Raw genomic sequence first — 21,951 nt, 5'->3', positions numbered from 1 at the left:
ACAAGCAGTAGAGTCTACTATAAAACCACCCATTGGATTAAATGCTGGTCTTATTGAAAAGGCGGGAGGAATGAGAGGAAGATGGATATACATTCCCTTTCGAGACATCAACAATAAAATCAAACTGAAACTCTGTTTCAAAAAATTTCAAATTTATTCATATAGGCCATATTATTCATATCAACGATACATGGTGGTAGGCTAGGTCTTATCATATCAGAAATTTTGACTTACAAACTATACGTTGAAATGTATGATTTGAAAGAATTGATAATTTTCTACTCCGATTAAGGGCTGTGGTTGTTAGATCTTTCCATTCTCGGTGTACCTGTAAAACAAAGTTTAAGATCCATGAAGCAAAAATTGAATTGCATTGGTCAATCATATTCAATAACATTGTAAACTGATAAGTAGTCACCTGCTACAGGTTAAGGCCACTATGCAGAGAATTGCAGAGAAGGTCAGGAGGGAAACGCAATGGGCCAAGGGCCGGGGATACCCACCGCGGAAATGGTAGGCCCAGCTGAAGTACCGAAGTATATTCCCCTGGCGAAAAGACTGTCACCGGGTACGGACGGTGATTGGCACCTTGAGACCAGACTGCAAGGCTAGAAATGTTTCCACCACTATATTGAAGTCACCTCAAAATGGTTCAAACTTGTGTAGTGCGTCTACCAATCCTAGCCACGCAAAAAGGAATTAAATGGACGCCTAGATTAAGACCCGACGCTCCCGCATCCGTGACTACAGCGGGTGAAAACACTGAGGTTTGCATGCAGCCCCAGATACTGTGAGGCAACCTTTAATGAATATTGGACACGTGGAGCTTCATGACACGGGGCTCCATTGCTGTGCTAATATAAACAACGTAACGGAAACATCAGTCCTCCTGGACACAGGTGCCACTTCGCTCTGTGCATCAGTATGGGAAGCAAGACCTCCAAGAGGACAACGGGCCGAGTTGAAACCCGTCCATGGGGCGCTTACTACAGCAAATGGAAAATGGACAAGAGATGTCAATTAGAGGGGTAGCAGATGTCACGATTAAGTTCGGTCACCTCCAATTCACCACACCAATAGTAATTACCAATGACTTGACTCAAGAATGCCAAATTTGGCAGGAAAATCGACTGTGGTAAGGGAACTTTGTCTTTCTGTCAGTGGACTGAGATACCCCTTATGTGGCAGGCCAAGAAAGGGAGCAGAGTATTTCTGAAAAAAACTTCCACAACAACCTAACCCCCGGAATGATACAGGGTGGCAAAATGATGGAAATCTCTACTGCTAAATCCTTAGTGTCGCCTAAGTCTAACTCGATTCCAGTGAGATTGGCCAATTTTTCTGACGCCACCATCCACGTACCTTGTCGTGAGACAAATGTCATCTGGGATCTACAGCAGGAGGCAGCGTTTAGTTCACTGAAGACCAAGTTAACGACTCTGCCTGTATTAGGTTTTGCTGATTTCTCTGATGCGAGCAAACTGCGCCACCTGTCGGGAAATGTTGACACTTGTAGATCAAGCTTTCGACATTACCTCCTGGGTAGACCATTTCTTGTCAGAACTGATCGCGTAGCACTAAAATGGTCTCAGGGGTTCAAGAATCCGGAGAGGCAAGTCGCCTGTTGGCTTGAGAGACTTCAGGACTATGACTTAAAGATTCTGCATTCAAATGCTGACGCAGTTTCTAGATTGCCGAGAACGATGAGAAAGCGTGGTGACTGCCAGAGTTGCATGACATGGTAATGCTTGTGCCATTCAATTAAGTGACACACTACCATATGACAACATCGGTAAAGCCCAGTTGGGGGATCCTGAGATTCATAGGGTAATCGAATTGGTCCGTAGCCGTACGAAACCTTGTCCAGCAGAACAACAAGTTTAGTACTTAAAAATAGTTTACTGCTTCTTAAATGACTACCTCATTCTAGAAACAGACAGTACCGCATGGTGATGCCAGGAAAATTTGCCCCACAGTGTATTAAAGAACTACACACTGGACATGCAGGCAAATATCATGGCTTCATGAAAACTGAAGGAAAGGAATTTTGGTTACCATCAAGTTACTGGCAGTACCAGCTGCCAGCCACAAGCGCTTAAGGCGCGAAGTAATGACGGGGGTCTGGAAATTTTTATTTTTCACATCATCTCAGATCGTTTATCAGCAGTTTTCACATTGAAATTTCACTCAGAAAATCAAACAACATCGTCCGATGTGTTACAGTTAACACACTGCTAGTTCCAAGACAAGTCAAGATGCTCATCATCTATTCATTTGCATAAGAAAACAATGTAGGCGGCGCCACGTTATGGGCCGCAAAAGCTGTTTTTCCGCACTACACGAGCGACACTCCGTAAAAAGTCAATAATGTAGATACATATATCCACAGACACATGGTCGGGCAACTGATTGATAAAACTTTGTTAACGAAAATGATCGCATTTAAAGATAGATCGGGAAACGCTTTTATGGTCATACCAATCATTCTTAAGATGCCATTATCCTCACCATCCCCCCCCATTTTTTTCCAACTGTTCTGCATTGATCTCAGGGATGATCAAAATGAATCAAAAAGGTTGGAAATCCGACTAAGGTCGAAAAATTATCGTCCCTGATTCATTCACCAAATGGACTGAGGTGTGGGCAATATGTGGCAAAAAGGCACCAGTTGTTGCTAGGTTCATCCTCAATGAGTGGGTGAGCAGGTACGGTAGCCCGGAGACCATTCATCCTGACAGGGAATTTGAGTCTAAAGTTTTCGCTGAAATTTGTCGTATCTTGGCTATATATAAAACCAGGACAATTGCGTACCACCCTATGGGCAATGGTCAGATCAAGAACTTTAACAAATTGCTGAAGTCAATATTCACCACAGTTTGGAATGAACAGGGTACAGACTGGAACCAACAACTGCCTTTGTGTCTTATGGCATACTTCTCGAGTGTGCAAGCCTCAACCAAAGAGACCCCATTTTACTTGACTTTCGGAGAGGAGATGGTACTCCTGGTTGACATAAGTCTGGGCTTGCCGGAGCCAGAGCAGATAAAGAGTAAATTTGTGAATGACTTGGCTAACAGACTTGTCGATGCACATGATGAGGCTCGAGGACAACTCCAAGACTGCACAGCGGCGGCAAAAAGTCATTTACCACAGGTTCGCATGTCGAGGCAGGCACAGTACTGGTGACTGCGTATGGCTATATGGCCAAGAAGGGCGAGGCAGCAAAGTTCCACAGGAAATGGAAAACCCGGTGAAGCCAGAAATTGGAAACCCAAAACTCAAGGTAGTTCTCTTCAACGACATGGAGCAGTGAACGTGGCAACCAGATGGTGGCGCTGCAGGTAAGCCAGAAGTCAGGCACCCAAGTCGAAAATAAAGATTCGTTGAAAACCTCAGACAGCCAAGGACAAATGTAAGTGATTCAATCATGGGTGACTCAGATGCTTTTCTGAGGAGTCCCAACACGAGGAGGCGGTATGGGTCCGCCGTCCACCGAGGAACACTGGTTCTGGTCATACAGCACCAAATAGGGTAGATGCTCCAAACCAATGTCAGCCTGATTCAATAGGACACCATTGCCGCAGCCTATCGATCCAGTCGCTTATGACCCTGTGGCAGAACCAGCCATTGGCAGACACACCACAATTAAGACAATTGCAGCCTGAGAGTGACAAACGACAAAGACAATCACGGCCCAGAAATTCCATCAGACCCTAGTCAACATTTTGAATCAGCCCGACATCGGCAACTTGTTGGCTGATGTAGGTGAATTAACGGCTGTCGGTAACTTGTCGGCACAATGTCCGGGGTTAAACGATAAGATCATTGAAATACTTGAATAAGTTGAATCAGAAATCATTTTTTATAGTCAAAATGACATTTCAAACCTTTTATTAAAAAATTTGACATCCAAAAAAAAATATTGCAAAACAGCTTCATTGGCCCGATGTCGGTGATGCTAAATTACAAATTTTCATGGATTTAATTCTGTGGTGCCATCTATCCAGCGTCTACGATACCATGATTGATTTAATGTTTTCACATTTTGCTTGATTAAATCACACATTTTAAAATTTTGAACCAATTAAACTGTTTTTAAGACATGTTAAGTGCATAATTTACTAAAATGGAAACAATTTTCAAAATATTAATCATGAACGTAAAAGGAGCCGTAAATATATTTTGAATTGAATTGAGCTTATCTACCCGCGACCTCCCATGAGTTTTATCCGGTGCCTCCGTGAAAAGTTCTTGTTTTAAGCGACTAAATTTATGTTTTACTCTCATACTTCTGATACTGTGGAGCCCGTACAATATTTGGATTCCCTTACAAAAAATTCACATATGTTATTTGTGTGAATAACACACATTACATGTGTGAAAGGTGTGAAAGACACAAAAAACACATGTGATTCCTGCCATTTGATTTGGAAGGTCATTTTGCTTACGAGTCAGTTTGTCAAAGCATTGAAGCAATACAGTCTAACTTGTTTATGTCTCAGTTGCAGCGGAGCGGGGCGGTCAATTTACTGCTGACTTATCCAAATTACACTTAGACAGCCCAACAAATTTCAATGTGTAAACTCCATCGTATGCGGCATTAGAGGGACATTGAGGAATTGAATTTTAGCCACCTGAGCCCACGGCTTGATTTGAGCAAAAGACCTTAACTGACTTCACAGAATTTAATTATGAGTCTAGGATTTTCTAAATTTCTGAAAGCTTTCACTGGTTTAAGATCGATTCAAATTCAATCTTGAATACATAAAAATTAGTGCAATAGATTCTTATGTTATTGATAGAAATCTACTATGAACACAGATTTTGAAATGAATGATGTGTCGATTTATCGAGACGAAACAATCGGATGATTTGTCTACCCCTGATGATACAAGCATTTTGGCTATACCTTTTGACACTTTACCACAGACAGCCACTGGAGCTGGCAGGAACAAATACCTCAGATAAAACTTTTCCCTTGGTCTTATCGATTTGAACGCGGAATAGAATTACATTTTCAGAAATTTGCTTGATAAAACAAGATTGAATTGGATTTAATCTTTAATTTGTGAAATAAAGTAAAATTGAATTGGATTTGATTTTTTTGCAGAATAAAATTTGATTTAATTTGCACTTTTAGCACATGGCTAATTAGCATATCCGGACTTTCCATAAATGTCAATGATATTTTCTGTAGTGCAAATAAAAATATTCCTCCCAAAAACCAAAGTCAAATATAGCTGCAAAGCAGCGATAACGGGTATTCTGGATGCATGTGATCGAAAGAAAAAATTAATTACCGGGGTATTCGATGGAAAAAATAAAATGAGATGATTTGGATATTATCGGAGCAATCCTCTTTTTGGTTGAATGGTCTAACCCCAGTATAGTCCCCCGCGATTTGGAAATGCTCGGAGCCCTCCTTTATTTACTTACTAAATGACGTCACAAACTGTTATTTCGCCGGTGCTTGTTGTCTAACAATTCAATTCAATTCTTTATTTACAGTAACCTAATAAGTAATTTTAAGTTTCAAATAGGATGGAAAGTACATTCAGACAATCTGTTGGTTCAGAGAGACCGTTATTACAGTATCAATTTATACATTTCGTTTCAAAGCTGTCAGTTGCCGAATCTGAATGAAGATGAATTTTATTTGACAAAATTGGCGGAAAATATATAATAACAATAATAATCAACAGAATTTCAAGAGGGTTTTCGACGAAAGTCAGAAAACCCTAACTAAAGATTTCACAGAAATCGATCTTGAAATGCAATTTTAGATCTTAACTCTTTCCATGTTGAATATGTTATTGATTAATGGTATTCAGGTGTGATGAATTAGTTTCATTGTTTTAGAACAATTTTGTACAGTCAACCCCGCATTAGTCACAGCCAGACTGACAATATTTCTACGACTTACGTGATATACGAGTTACGTGTAAGGCGTATTTTCATGAATTATCTATTAGTCGTGGTTTTATAGGAATTCTGCGAATAACCCATGAAGATACGATATATACTACGCTCAGATTCCAGCATGGTTCCTCATGTTCCCGGTCATATCCTGAGCTGGCAGTGCAGATCTATATCGCTGAAATCTACCCTCAATCAATCAATTAAAAGCTGCCACATGTACCACACAGACAACGTCACAAGAAAGTTACTGTCTAAACTGTAAAACTGTTGAAGGTTAACTGTCTAAACACTTACACAGACAATATTGTAACGTATTTGTATCTGCTGCCGGCATATCGGGCTACGACTTACGCGATGTATGAATGTAATCAAAGGTTTGGCTTCCAAAATTGATATGACTTACGTGAAAAATATGACTTATGAAGTACGAGTTATAAGCATAATTTGATAAGGTTTAAAGAAGAAAACTAGAGGACCATGGGTCCTGTGCTCTCGAGGTACAGTTTTTTATAATATCAATGAAAACATGTTACATTGTTCATTCTATTTCTTGAATTTTGAAGATCCGTTCGCTTTAACAACTGCCCTGGGCAGCACAACGGTGACCTTTGACGCCTCAGACAGTGGTAGGCAGGAACAAATACGTCAGATCGATTTGTTATGGCCGGTAAAAAGATCGACAGACCAATGTGTATCACTTCCAAAGACTTATTAGTCATAACTGGACCAATAATAACTAGACCGTATTCATAAGCGCGCAGAAATATGAGCCTAAGCCGCCTGTAGTGAATGCAGTGTGAGATACTATTGATCTGCCAGTGCGCGCTTGCATTGCGTAGTATGGCTAGACGCCGATCGACTGTTGCTATGCAATACGTCTGCAGTAAATGAATAAACGCACGCCACACTGCCATTCAACTCGGCGATAATTTCGGTCTAACCGTAAAAATTAAAGGCTTTCAACGAAATTGTCTGCCAACCTTTAAAATTTAAAGACCCCCACTGACTTTCCTAGCACAAAACAAGGTACCGACCCTTGGTGTAAGGTGCCCGTTCACACCAAGTGATGTAGTCATCCGCATATTAATTCTGCTTGTAAAATAAATCTATCCAAAAGAAGTTTTGATAAAACACTATCTCAAAAATCTGTTTAATATCATTGTGGTCAACTTCTACCATTCAATCCAATATAATGTGAAATAATCTTAAATACAAAATTGCCGGATCTATTTTTCCAGCGGATTAAACCCCATTTATCCGATCTTTCCTCAATTCAATGACTGAAAACATGGTGCGCTTTCGTGGTAAACAAACACGGCATGATGCCGACACGCTTGTAATAGCTCTCTCGTTCCTCGAGAGCTCAAAAATGGGGACCAAAATAATTATACAAGACATGTGATGATACGACTAATTCGATGACGACTTGCAGGATATATTTACTATGTAATACTTCTAAAAAAATTAGAGATATATTCAAAAAGACATTTAGGAGAAAAATCCATGGTTTGGGGTTGTGTTTTGATATGTTGCGGGGTCTAATCCCCCAAAATTCAATGACCACGCCCTCGACCCCTAGCTGGAGCAGTGAGAGGTGGAGTAGGTATGGCTGGATTGATAGTGTCGCTTCCAGAGTTGTCTGGAGGAAGCGCTGATGGTGGTTCCTTGTCACTTTTACTTGCATCATCGCTGTAAAATTCGGTCTGACTGGTGTTTTGACTTTCATTATCACTTTTATTTTCACTTTCATCTACATTATCATTATCACTGCTGCTATCAAAAAAACGAGATCTCTGACTTGCTCAGCTGTAATACATATGTTTGCCATGATTGCTTCAAATAAATGCAGACGCTCGTAAATGTATGCCAGTCTATAATGCTGTAGCCGCGTATTGTATACAGTCATATAAGCCCCAAGTTATTATCACAGTCAGTATGTATGCAGTGCATCTAATCATTCAAAACACGTGTAATGACATTGAAATTCCTGGAAGCTCAGCTTGTAGTAACAGCCCACATGTGGGTGATTGGCTTAGATGCTTCTAATAGCTAATAGCTATAACGACTAGCCAATCAGCGACGAAGTCACCTGATTGACATCGGCGAATATTTTCGCCAATATTGTTCTAAGATAACCAATTTCACATCAATTCTCGGCGAACCGGTTCACCAATGACGGTCGTTTTGTCCTCTAGTTTCATAACTATGAGTATATGAATTTCTGTTTAAGAGGCTCATAATCGGTAATCGAAATTATTTATGGGTGAAATTATATGCTATTTTGAACCTCAAACTAATCATATAGTCTATTTTTAATATTGTGTATTTCCTGAATAGTGGTCCAGTTGGATAATTATAAGGGGCGTTATCTATGATACGTAGTGCTTTTTTCTGTATCTTCAATAAAGTTTTGAGATGTTTTTTTCAAAGTAAGTAAAAAGAAAGTATACTAAATGACTGTTAACATACAAAAATACTAAAATACAGCAACTTTTTGTCCATTTAGGTAATATATGTTTTGTGCAATTCATAATATACAGATTTTTATTGATACTGGGGCAAATAAACCTTACATGGCTGTCAAAGGTTAAGTGTTCATCTACTTTGATACCCAAAAATTTATGAGACTAAATGAAATTTATATGTTTGTCATGATTTCTATACACTGTTTACGAAGTTTGATAGACAATTTTTCTTTGTAAATTGAACAATTTCCAAGTTCCCAATTTTAGTGGCCTTCTATAAAATTCACTGCTTTTCACGGCCAGCTGCGACGAACCCTGGCAGTTGAATCATTTGCAGTTTCCAGGAAAACTTTAACTAGGCCGCACACGAGGCGCGCTTGTCATATACATGCACAGATCAATACATCACATAGCAGCGAGTGTAACGAGCACGTGTGTGAAGCATGAATATACGTAAAAGGGCATGTGTTCTTCCGAAACGAAATGCAGTTCCAACAACAAATAAATAACTAAATCCGATGAAATTCAATGGGGTCAGAGCTTTTATTACTGCATTGAATGTTTTAAAAGTTCTGAAGAGAAACTAAGCTTTGTTTTGGGAGTTATTTTGTACCAAAGGAAGAAAGTTTCATATGCGATAACAGAATGGACCTCGCTAAAGCAAAAGTCCATAAAAACGTAGAGGACCCAAAACAGACCGCTGCATTATTCCGTGATCCAGTTGGTGCACCTTGGAATAACTATTATTATATTATTATTATCAAACATCTTACGTTGTTTCTAGTAACTACAAAACCCGTTGTGAGCAATTCCACGGATTCCATAACAGTAACAGTTAAGTTTCCATATGTCTATGTTAATGTAGTTAAATGCTTTTGATTAATCTAGGAATAAACAACGTATTTATCATTTTCAAGTCCCATAGTTTTCTAGAAATTCTAATAGCGCTAGATTGGTAGAATGAGCATGGCGCAAGCCATATTGACTTGAAAATAATATCTGGTGCTTAAGTAGGCAATCATATAATCGCTTGTGGATAATTTTTTCTAGTATTTTAGAAATGACTGGTAGTAAGGCAATAGGGCGGTGGTAGTTCGTTAATTCATTTTTACTTTTACCTTTGTAAATTACTATCACTAGTTAGTATCGCTAGTTTGAAGCTATCAGGTATATGTCCTTCAACAATCATAGATTTATTGAAAATCATAGCTAATGGGCGATAGATTATCAATGAGATATGTTGCAATAGAATGTTATCGATATCATCATGTCCATTACTTTATTTGTTCAGTAGAAAGTTTATAAATTTCAGAACCTGATTTTCATCAGTTGGGAAAAGGAATAGGGACTCAAAGTTACAATAGGTCATGTAATCGGAAAAAGATTTTTTTGAAACAGGGACCTTGTCAGAATAATGTTTTCGAATTTCATTAAAAAATTAATAAAAGGAGTTTGATATAGTTGAGTCATTGATACATTGTCCATCAATATTAATCCTTGCATTTAGTAAGGATTTTTTATCATTCTGTTTACCAATCGCATTTCGCAAAAGGTTCCATAATTTTTTGCTATTAGATTTGAATAAACTAATTCTATTTGCATAATAATTATGCTTTGCAGTCCTTTTGGTATGATTCAATTGGTTTCTATACGCTACATAATTCTTAAACTTGCTACTTTGTCGGTCATAACCAATCCTTACGGTACAAACGGTCACACCTCCGTGAGCATTTAACCAAACTTGGTGTCATCCATGGTTCAGTAATCTTTATTGTTCTGTGTTTTTTAAATTTGTGATGGTGCTACTATAACAATAGTTCTGAATCATGTAACTAAAAATCAGTATCAATAATGCTGTTGTGTACACAATAGGCTGAATGGAACTGAATAACCCAGTTAAACAAAAATAGAATAATAATGTAATAAAGAAAAGTGGATAAAGATAAAAAACAAGAGGCCCATGGGCCTTGAAGCATTGGTAGATTATACTGTGGTATTAAGTGGTTATAATGTTTTACATCTGCCGGCAAATCTTCTATGACGATGTTGATTGGGAGGACCACAGACTTAAAGGTCTATTTGTCTAGTACGATTTTATTCCTGATGAATTTATTTTCTGCCAAACGATTTAGCCTAGGCTAATTGTACTGTTAAGCCTCATTAATGCGATTCTGTTAAAAAGACGAAACTAGTTTATTCTGATGTTTTCCATCATGTCCCAGCCAAGATATTTATATCAATAAAGATTTGGATACAAAAACCCATTTTTACGCATGAACTGTTAGGCCCCACTGAATAGTGAAAACAAAAACAGAACGATTTTTCTGAATGCAATTGCAAGACCCTCTGATCTTAGAGCTCCAAGCTCTGATGCATGTACGCATGCAAAACGTCGCAGAGAGCGATGCCGGCGTTGGTGTCACTGAGGCCGGCTGATGATTGTTTGTTTGTCTTTTTGTTTGTTTGGCTTTACGTACGTCGTTTGGATCTTGGTTTCCCAAGACTATTCATATTGGATTGTTCATTTAACCTTACGATGGTACGGCCTTTGAAGTGCTGCCCGCACACTGTTCGCAGCCAGCAGGACTCGAACCCACTCGTCACTCAACATTGATAGTGGATTCACGCCTTATCTCACTGAGCTACCGAGGCCGCTCGATTCAATTCCAAAAATCTACAGCAGCGGCAAATAACCATCGCAATATTGCAATTTACGACAAACAACGCGTAAATTCAATCACTGTTGTTTAACGCATGGAAAAGATAATAAAAGGTATTTTTCCCAGCGCGCATTACAAAGCGAATCTCTGCCGAGTGTGTAAGAGGGTGCTACCGCCTTATGAGTGCGCAGCAGGCGGGTAGGGCGTCCTAAAGTGAAAACTTATATTAGAATATAGCCGAATCGAATTTTACAATGTCAGTCAACTGATTGATGATACAACATGGTCGTTCTCAGCGTTCTTAACAATGATATTTTCCGCCAATAAACAACTCTGGCAAAATTGAATAAAATGATCTATCTTTATTGGTGATATCGTATCATGGTGGTAGCCTACCGTTTACCGTTTGATGTTTCGTGTCATCATGAAATGGTTTTAACTTTAGTAAAGGCGTTCCCGCACAATCACGTACGGGTTTCAGTCACGAGTAGGCTGCCGTTCCACTGCTCTAGAAATACGTATTCTGACGCTGAGAATTAATCCCAAATAATCCCATGGATACTGATAGTTGGAATAAGTGATATCCAAACACTGTGATATTTATAAACCGGAGGTACATAATTTTATGTTTTTCTATTCAGAAGAGGCTGTTCCCCATTCTTTACTGCTAATGTCAATATGGACATATCGCTACGCGATTGTTTAACCCGCTCTCATCTACCAGATAATGAACGAGAAAAATGCGATCGAATAACTTTTTGGACCATTAAATCAGAAATCTGGCGACGCTATGTTGTGGTGAATAATTGAAACATTTTTTTTAGTAATTTTCAGCTGTTTCTAATGTTTTACGTGAACGGAGTGACAATTTGAAGTTACTATGAAAATGAGAAGAGTCGGCGCTATTTTTTCGTACTACTATTTTCGATACATTTTACTAGCATTGGCATGACGTCATAGACGTCAACCAATGCTAAAAATTAAAAAAAACCACACCAGAATGCCGATTATGAATACATTTACATGAATGTCATTGTATCCATACCGAGTCATACAAGTTCAGAGTCTGTTTCTCAACATTATGATCTATGGCATAAACCTTTCCATTTATAGTCCACATTCTAGAAAAGTCCCCCCCCCCCCCAGTTCTGTTCACTCTATTTATTAGATGATCAGATGAAAGATCTTCTTTTATAGTGATCTTCTTCCCCTTTAATTTCTTCCTGTTGCTAATCACTTTGTAACGCGTATCATGATATTTAAATTTCACTATTATCGGATCTGGCCTCGGTAACATTTCATTATCCTGACGGCCTTTTGGACGGACACGATGCGCTACAGGGTTTATAGCCTCAAGACCTACCAAAATTCAAGGCATTTGAGATGCACATTCAAGGCTTTTTACTCCCATGACATTTTTACAGCAATATTTCCTCGCTTCATCCATACAAAAACAATCAAAACAGGGTTCATAGTGCATGGCCAGTTCATTCCAAGATAATAGCTGGAAAGAAAGTAATTGAAATAAAGAGTCATACACATGAGTGTAAACAAGCCCCTTACTAACTACACACTACATTTAGGGCCTATATCTATTCTGGGCGTATCCCGTAAAAAAACTAGGCATTAAGTAGGTAGCCAACAATGATCTTTGCTTCACCGAGTACTCATTTGCTACCATATATACTCATATTATAAAGAAATCATGTAAAACAGATTCTCACCTTAGATTATATAAACATTTCCGTCATTGTCATCGGTCTGAGTCGTGTGAACGCGGAAGTAAAATTCCACATGAAAATTCCTGCCATTTTCATCCATATTACGTTAATTTGAGCCAAAAATGTAGCCAATGTAAATTGATTTACGAATAGAATTAATCAATTGACTCATTCTAGGGATCATGGTTTCGTGAAATTCATTGAAGTCTTAAAACTCACGATAAATTAACGCCAACTAGGGGTCCAGGGACACCATGCCCACTTGGGAAGTGGTTTCAAATGCTCAATAATCTAACAATTTCAATATTCAACGCCCCTGGAACCATATACAAAAACCAATGACCTTGCAGGGTTCATAGCCTCCAGGCACAACTTAATTCAAGTACTTTCAAGGACCTATTTCATCAAAATTCAAGTACTATTTTCTGAAAAATACCATATAAACACTAGCATTTAACGCGAATTTATTGCAATGAAAATTCCTTTATTGCAGAAATTTAAAAGACTTGATAACTTTGGAATCTTTCAGCTTTATTTTAAGAAAGATTTACTACATGTATCAGAAATTAATAACTTTAAAATAAGAAATCTGTGGGCCTTTCAACGGAACTACAGGTAGACCTCGCCATCAAAAAGCCATACTATCGAAAGCAAAAATAACAAAATTATACAAAATTAAATTACAGCTCATCGACCTATTTACAATCGATTAATTTGCTCCTTTTGAGTTTCGATGTCTGAAATTAGCTCTTTAAAGCCACTTCTCCCATCGAAGATATGTCAATGGTTTTGGCGCATATCTTGCACCTAGCTTCTGTTGAAATTGGTCTGCGTTGAATCCAACTTTTGTATGATTCATGCACCAACCAGGCGTCAGAGAAATGGTACTTTCCCATACTGGCCTATCTAATTTTGAAGTTAATGCTCCAAAGATCGTCAAAATCAAGAACGGTCTTTATATTAATTTGAGGTCATTATTTACTACCAATAATCTATTTAGAATTATTTTGAAGTATTTTGTTTGTTTATTTCATCACAACGGCATTTGTATATACGCGGCGCGCGATAGCGGTAGTGCCGCCACGTGTCTACTAATAGATTTGTATACGCATTGTCAGCAGTGAGGCACGTGCCTAATACATTTGTACTGTATATATACACAAGTCAGCAGTGTATACGAGTCTACAGCATGCTGACAGTACAGAGTCACAGCACTCTCACACATGGTTGGCAGTGCGCGGGCGTATTGAAGTCAATACAACAAACTAATTGACAAAATTTGGACAACATTAAAAATTCAAGGACTTCCAATGATTTTTACTGAAATTTTGAAAATTCAAGCATTTTCAAGGCCTTGAAAACGCATTTTGTGATTCAAGCACTATTAAGCACTTTCCAGGATCGCTACGAACCCTTGAAACCCACCACAATCATAGAACATGTCATGAATTACAACTTTGCAATTGATCATGGTAACATAATATGCCTAGGTACCAATCTAATAAGGAAATACTAAGTTATTCTACTATTCAACGCCCCCTGGTGACCATATAGAAAAACTAATGTCCTTCAAACTCACCACAATCATAGATGATGTCATGAGCTACAACTTTGCAATTGATTGTGGTTACAAAATATGCATAGGTACAAATATAATATAGAAATACTAAGTTATTGTATTATTCAACACCCCCTGGTGGCCATATACAAAAACCAATGACCTGGAAACTCACCAAAATCATAGAACACATTATGGGCTACAACTTTCCAATTGATTGTAGTAACACAATATGCTTATGTATCATTATAATGTGGAAAAACTTTCTCCCACCTACCAATGAGCACTGATGACACCAAGATGGCCGCCAATTGCGTTGTAATTGGCTGATCAAGAATACCTGTCTCAGGTATAAAACATCCCTTTCCAAAGAATGCCCATCACAAATTGCAATGAAAAAATGGCAAACCAGTACGAAGCTACAGGACCCAGAATTTCGGCCAAAATTGACATTTTTGGGCACTAAAAAGGTCATAGGACGGCCATCTTGAGCCCGATTGACCCAATTTTTCTTAAGCTGATGGCTCCCTTGGGGGTTCAAATATATACAAAAGATCAAGGTAATTGATCAAAGCGTCTTTCCCTCAAAAACTTCAAAAAATGTGTAAAAAGTGCTGATTTTGGCGAACAACAATGGCTGCCAGTCGGCCATCTTGAATCTGACAGGGCCAGTTTTTGGCCTGAAGATGTGTCTAGGGTGGATACATGTATAAACCAAATATCAAGACATTACCTCGAAGCGTCTTCAAAACTTTGGAACTCTCACGAACTATCTAGATGGTTATCTCTTGACCTCAATAGCTTCAAGACCCATCTCAAAACAACTTTGTTCCATGCAGCATACCATTAACTCTTGGAAAGCGCATTTGAACTGTCAAAGTCTTGCGCGTTATAAATGACAATTATTATTATTATTATTATTATTAAAACTTCCCAAAATAACTGGATTCCGTCTACGGACGAACGGACGGACGAAAAGTGAACGCAATAGCCCGCTGGGACTAAAGTCCCAAGTGGGCTAAAAATGAATTGGATTTAACATTTTTTTGGCAGAATAAAATTTGATTGAATTTGCAATTCGAACACATGGCTAATTAGCCAAGGCTGTAAATAAGAGGCCGGTCACGGACATTGGCTGGCTCAAAACGACACGATGTCCGTTGCAAAATCGCTCCTGCCTGTCACGCTGACCGGCACGAAAATTTTCATGGTTCTAATAGTTTTAGCTTTTTCGAACCGATATGAAAATAAATAGCACCGTTTCCTATCACCGATCAATAAATCCCGATGTTTATTGCAATAAATCGCGCCAGTTGTCTTCTGATCAATTCCGTTGCTTATTGCGGTGAAATCGCGCTACCGTATTTTCCGGCCAATAAGCCGAGGGCAGTTTTTTAGTCTAAAATACATGGATTTCATAAAGCTTCGCCCAATAAGCCGAGGCCCTTCATCAGAGATTTTAATTCACTGATTTGTCAATTAGTTCGTCTTAATTGACGATTTAAGAGGCTGACAATAGCGCCCGCCGATGTGTGAGAGTGCTGTGTATACTATCATCGCCGAGTGACTGTGCTATATATAGACTCACTCAGCTGACTACTATACACACAGCCATACACGCAGTACACGGCTCACTGCTGATTTGCATACTAATGTATGAACTGACACGTGGTGGTACGATGAACTCGCGCGCGTTATATAAATGTATACCATTGCCGCTGTGCGACGATGGAACAATCAAAGTAAAAATAAAATAGTTCAAAATAGACTATAATTGGTAGTAAATAATGACCTCAAATAAATATCGACCACTTTTCCTGATTTTGACGATCATTGAGAGCATTAGAGTGGCATAGATCAGGAAGTGATTTTTTATGTCAGATCGTATCCGCCCAATAAGGAATTAGGAAATTCTCTATAAAACAGTAGTACTTTGCTAAATGGCAGGCACCAAAATCATTTATGTCCGGCACCAACTCATTAATGTCAGGCAGCATTATAGTTGGTGCCTGACATGTGGCAGGCACTGGCAAAAAAATTATTTACAGGCTTGTTAGCATATCAAGGTCACACCCGATTTGGGAAAAGCTATTTTTTCGCGAACCTTGCGCAATTGTCAAGGATGAATTTTCTGTAGAGCAAATACAAATTCCTCCCAAACACGAAATCAACTAGAGATTTCATAGAAATCGATCTTGAAATACAATTTTAAATTTTAAAATAAAACCCGGAAGTAAAACAGTAGACGATGCCGCGGGTTCACGTGAACTCTTGCTGATTTCTGTAAACGAAATGTTGATGGTGACAAAATTGTTCAGACGGTTTTAGGTGGTAATTAGTACGGAAACGTAACGACCATGGTCGACTTATTCGATGAAATCAGGCCTATGTGATATCCAAATTTCGACTTTTTTATTCCCTGATATAGAAATAAAAAATGTTGGTGGTACGAAAGTGCAATCACAGCGCCGACGGCAACAGGGCCGTGTCAGAGATCAGCGGAGTGAAAATTGAGGTGGACGAACACGAAGTAGGCTATTGCGCTACTTGAATCGCCAAAACTCCTGGCGTGGCCCTGGCGCTTTTCGTTGATTAAGTAATACAAATATCATGCAATGGGTTTTCACAATCTACCGCCTGTATTTACCGGATTTCAATATCACTCCAAAATTCAAAGAAACCTCGAAATATCGAACGGGAACACTTCCGCTAGATATCTGCAGCTGCCCAACCGGGAAACTTATTTGTTCAATAGAGATTGATAGGATCCATCATCTTCACCCATCAAGGGATTCGAACCCACTAAGCTAAAGCCGTGCCAGAATCGGGTCGGGCCAATCACAGCGCTTGTAACAAACCACATTAGGCTTCTGTGGAATTTCCCAGTAAATCGGCCAATCAGCGAACACGTAGCGAATGTGGAAGTATTGTCACGTGCTGATACATGACTTTATGCGCAAAAGCGCCAGTAATGAAATCACGACAATTCACGTGAACAGCTGCTGATATTTTCAGATAAACCAATCACAGGGAAGACACAACCACCTGATTGGCTGATAAAAATTGAAATTTTCCCGATTTAATTTTCGTGAAAAATGAAGAAAACATTTTAATGAAACCCTATTTCAAAATTCTGCTCGCTAGGATTCCGAGAATGGATTACGCTTAAATACGTGATTTGTTCGAATATGCCCTCACTTGGCAAGCAAAAGAGCCTTTTATGTGGAAACCATGTCATTTAAATTCGCTCCATTTGTATAGTAATAGGCTCAGCCTACGGCTGGCCTAAAAATTTTTGGCTGGAAAGTGGAAAATTTATAATAAATATAGCTGCAAAGCAGCGATGATGGGTTTTCTGCAAAGCCTTTCAGGATGATGGGAATTGTAGTAAATTGAAATACCGATACAAAGAATAAAATGCATTGACAGATTCGAACCTAATGGTCAACCACTGTGTACACGTCGAATAAGATTCAGCTTTGAAACCGAACTTATGCAGACGTACAATAAACAAATATGAATCTATTCGACCAGGCATTTATTCTGGCATCCAAACATCGATACTGTATTTTCACCACGCTTAAAAATGGATCTGTCCTATTAAGAACTCATCTTAAGCACCTGCTGAGTCGATAGATTGAGTAAATTTACAGACAAGAACGTATTATGATTTGGAATAGATTTATGGAGTTAATCTTTTTATTGAAATATTCGAATAAATACATATATTGTAGTGTAGATTCAATGAATGAATTATGAATTGATTTCATCTGGGTTTTGTCTGGCCTCTATGGATAAAAAATTCTATACTGATAAACAATTTTTTACCTGCAACATGTGTGTATATATCAAACCTATTCCACTAGTTGTGTGTGTTTCCTAATGTAAGGGAGAGTCACTCTTGATCTTAGTTATTAGAAAAATAATGTTTAGTTAGTTATAGAAATTCATTACCTTTTTGAAGATTCTATGATAATATTTGTTCTGTCGTAATTTTGATTACTGTATGAACCAATGATATGCTTTGTAAATATGATGTCACGAAATAAATTTGATTTTGAATCTTATTTGAATATGAGAATCAAGCATAACTTGTGTTTTTTCCACTTGTGTTACTTGTCTGAAATGAACTGTTAGTCACTGCAAACCTACTCCAGTGTTATGTCGATCATGTTGAATCACTTTGCTTGAGTTGAAAGAATCAGATCTTCTATGGTGCAACATCGGTCGAAGAAATATATCTTGATGTTGACTGTCCATTTAACTTCATGTGTCCGACATTGAAATCAGCATCATACCCATTTGAACTGCAAAATATTCATACAACATGAAAACCTACAGTACATGTATACGGTAATCAAACTTTCAACAATGTTGGATATATGAATGAACGTTAGGCTTATTTCAGTATTCTAAAGCAGGAAATAGTAAGCCCAAGCAATAGGCCCTATTCCTATTAGTACAGGCCTTCAATGATTTCTGGTATACAAGCCGTGACCACATGAACGTTTTGGATCCAGGTTTGACTATTAACGTCAGCAGGTCAGAGAAGGCCCGAGTAAAATTTAATTGCATGGCTCAAATCAATTAGCCTTTCTGCGTGTGAATACTTCACTGCATTTTGATAATTTCGAGTGAATAGTGTGGACTTTAGGCTAGTCCTGATGAAATCCTATCCATGTGATAATGGTACCAGTTATAGTAACATCAGTCTAGGGCCGACAAGAGGGAAAAAGTTGTGTTTGAAGTACGTATGCATGGTAGGCTTATCGTACTCACTTAATACTTAAAACGCTGTTTTAACCATACGTAACTGTACGGTGAATTCTACAGGTTAGCCGTAAGTGAATACGTTGACCCTCTGACTTATAATATTGGGATTCGAAACCAAACGAAAAAAAAAATTTCAGCAGTAGTCCAGTGATTTACCCACTGAGCGCCAGAACGTAACTGCAGGGTGGATGAAAGTTGATTTACAAATAGCCTCACCTAACCCAATCCCTATTCTTTCATGCATGCGCGTATGTAGATATAGGAACTCACGTACGGCAGTTGTAGGGAACTCACATACGGTAAAACTGTGGAGATCACTGTACAGTCACGTACAGGAAACAACTTCGTACTTAAAATGGTATTGGTATACTATCATAGACAAATGAATACAGGTACTGTAGGCTTTCTCAGCTTCCACACTTCATAACCGAACCAACTGACCTACCAATACATTTTAGTCCCAATACGCACCAACAGGCACAGGCCTAACACTGTTTGTCAACTGTGTGTTCCGTTATAGGCTATCGATAATCACCTGATACTTTTCTGTCGTTTGTTTTCTCTCTGAGTCGAACATCATTCTAGTAGCCAACCGTGACTCAACGACCTTGATTTAAACTAGATCAATTCAAAATCTATTTATTGACACTTTACATGAACAGATCAGCAATATAATAAAATAAAATAACCGGAATAACAAGAAATCAATAACATAAAAGTGGTAACAAACAAATGCCCGTAAACCTGTCGGACTCGCTAATGCCAGACTCGTAAACTCTCGTACTCGGATCCGCTGAGCAATAAATTCATACAAGAGCCCCAAGGGGCACTATGGCCAGCCTGTCAGCTTTTCAAAAATGGCAAATGATGATGCATTCTGTGGGTTAAATTTGTCAAAATACACTCACAGCTCAGAGTCAATACCTAATAATTTACACAACCGTAGAATACAAAAGTAGCACAGACAGCGACTGGAGCTGGCAGGAACAAATACCTCAGATAAATCGTTTCCCTTGGTCTTATTGATTCTAATAGAATTAGAATTCAATTTTCTGAAAGTTGCTCAATAAAACAACATTGAATTGGATGTGATTATTTTTATTTGTTCAATAAAGTAAAACTGAATTGGATTTGATATTTTTTGCAGAATATAATTTGATTGAATTTGCAGTTTTAGCACATGGCTAATTAGCATATCAAGGTCATCTATCCGATTTGAGAAAAAGCTATTTTTTCCCGGAGTTTGCGCAATTGTCAATGACATTTTCTGTAGTGCTAATAAAAATATTCCTCCCAAAAACCAAATCAACTAAAGCTTTCGAAGAAATCGATCTTAAAATACAATTTTAGATCTTAAAATAAAACCCGGAAGTAAAACGGTAGACGATACCACGGGTTCACATGAACACCTGCTGATCTCTGCGGCCTAAGCCAATCATAGAGGAGTCTTTGCTTTCTGATTGGCTTTTCAAAACCAATATTTTTGCGATCAGATTTTTGTGAAAAAGCTCATATAAATTTTAAGGAGGCCCTCTTTCAAAATTCAGCTACGTGGAGTTTGGAGAATGGATAATGCTTTAATGAATGATTTGTACGAATACATGCTCAGTTGCACAGTCAAAGAGCCTTTACTCAGGAAACCATGTCATTCAAATTCGCTCCATTTGTATAGTAATAGGCTCAGCCTATGGCTGGCCTAAAAATTGACTTTGAAATTCATTGTGGAGAAGAGAGGGATTAATTCAATAGCTCTTCCTTAATAAGAAGAGAGAAATGTCGGAAAGAAAACACCAAAACGCCGATGTTTACGGCTTGACAGTGCCTATATAACGTGGATTTATCAAAATTCCGATGCAGTATCAGGAGATTGAAGTGAGCTGAAGGATATCATACGGATTGTATCGGCAACAGCAGTAAGGTAAGGAAGCCTTTGCACTAACAAAAACTGTCACAGCTTGAAGCGTGATGATGACAATTGTCATCACCATAGTAAATTATCCGTTTCACTATTGAAGATCAGTGAAAATATTCAGTGATCTATCTTGTATCACGTAGTTTCCACGAGTGATAAGGATAGTTCATTAATTATAACGGACTCACTGGTGAACGATCGAAATCATGCAATGTGCGGTTCACTAAAGTATCACTGGAGTGAAATACAGTGTGTTAAAACTAGAAACCATAGTTCACTTGTGTATAAAAACATTTTACTGATTGAGCAAGGGTGATGAGGTTTATTGGGATACAAGCCAGACGTCTCAATTACAGTGGACACGTGGCCTCTCAAAATGTTTATAAACACTGTGGTTCACTCAATATCAATACGAGCGATAAACCAAATAGAAATCGAGACGTAAATTTAGATACATATTTGATATTTTATTTCATGACGATAATATATACGCAAATATGTGATCATACAAACTAACTCCAGTTTTTCACAACGATTTCCATTCTTTATTTTTTCTGATGAATAGAGAAATAAATATATTATACAATTATATGTCAAATTCCTTTATAATTCCACTGCTGGGACCATTGAAAAATATCGCGTTATAACGAAGTTTGCGTTATGAAGAATGGTATTATCATTTTATAAGTAAGATCGCGCTACTTTTTCGCTGAAAATTGATGAGCAACGGCATTAAGAAGGATTGCTTTATAATGGACTTAATTAGCTTAAACCGGCGTATGCAGTGTTTTCATAATAGTAATGATAATCATAATAAAGACGATAATAATGATAATAATCATGATAATGTCAGGCATACGTTAAAATAATCTTACAATTACATGTCATTAAGGAAAAAAGAGATCAATGAATAAGCAAAATATGAAAATATATCATTTCATCT

The 21,951-nt window shown here is 38.1% G+C and overlaps 1 protein-coding gene across 8 annotated transcripts in view; it reads right to left on the bottom strand.

The window, feature by feature from the left end:
- LOC141908132 (uncharacterized) overlaps positions 1–21,951 on the bottom strand; it is a 150,319-nt gene that overhangs the window by 19,026 nt on the left and 109,342 nt on the right. The window contains exon 6 of one of the 8 annotated variants that reach the window (XM_074798001.1): positions 235–328. The exons of the other annotated variants lie outside the window; for them this stretch is intronic. Within the exon in view, the coding sequence (XP_074654102.1) occupies positions 304–328 (25 nt within the window). The 3' untranslated portion in view covers positions 235–303. The remainder of the gene's footprint in view (positions 1–234; positions 329–21,951) is intronic. 8 annotated transcript variants of the gene reach the window in all.

This window comes from Tubulanus polymorphus, chromosome 7 (genome assembly GCF_964204645.1).
Source record: "Tubulanus polymorphus chromosome 7, tnTubPoly1.2, whole genome shotgun sequence".
Classification (NCBI taxonomy): Eukaryota; Metazoa; Nemertea; class Palaeonemertea; order Tubulaniformes; family Tubulanidae; genus Tubulanus; species Tubulanus polymorphus.
The sequence above is the reverse complement of the archived record's forward strand: the minus strand, read 5'-3'. Positions and strand labels throughout refer to the sequence as shown.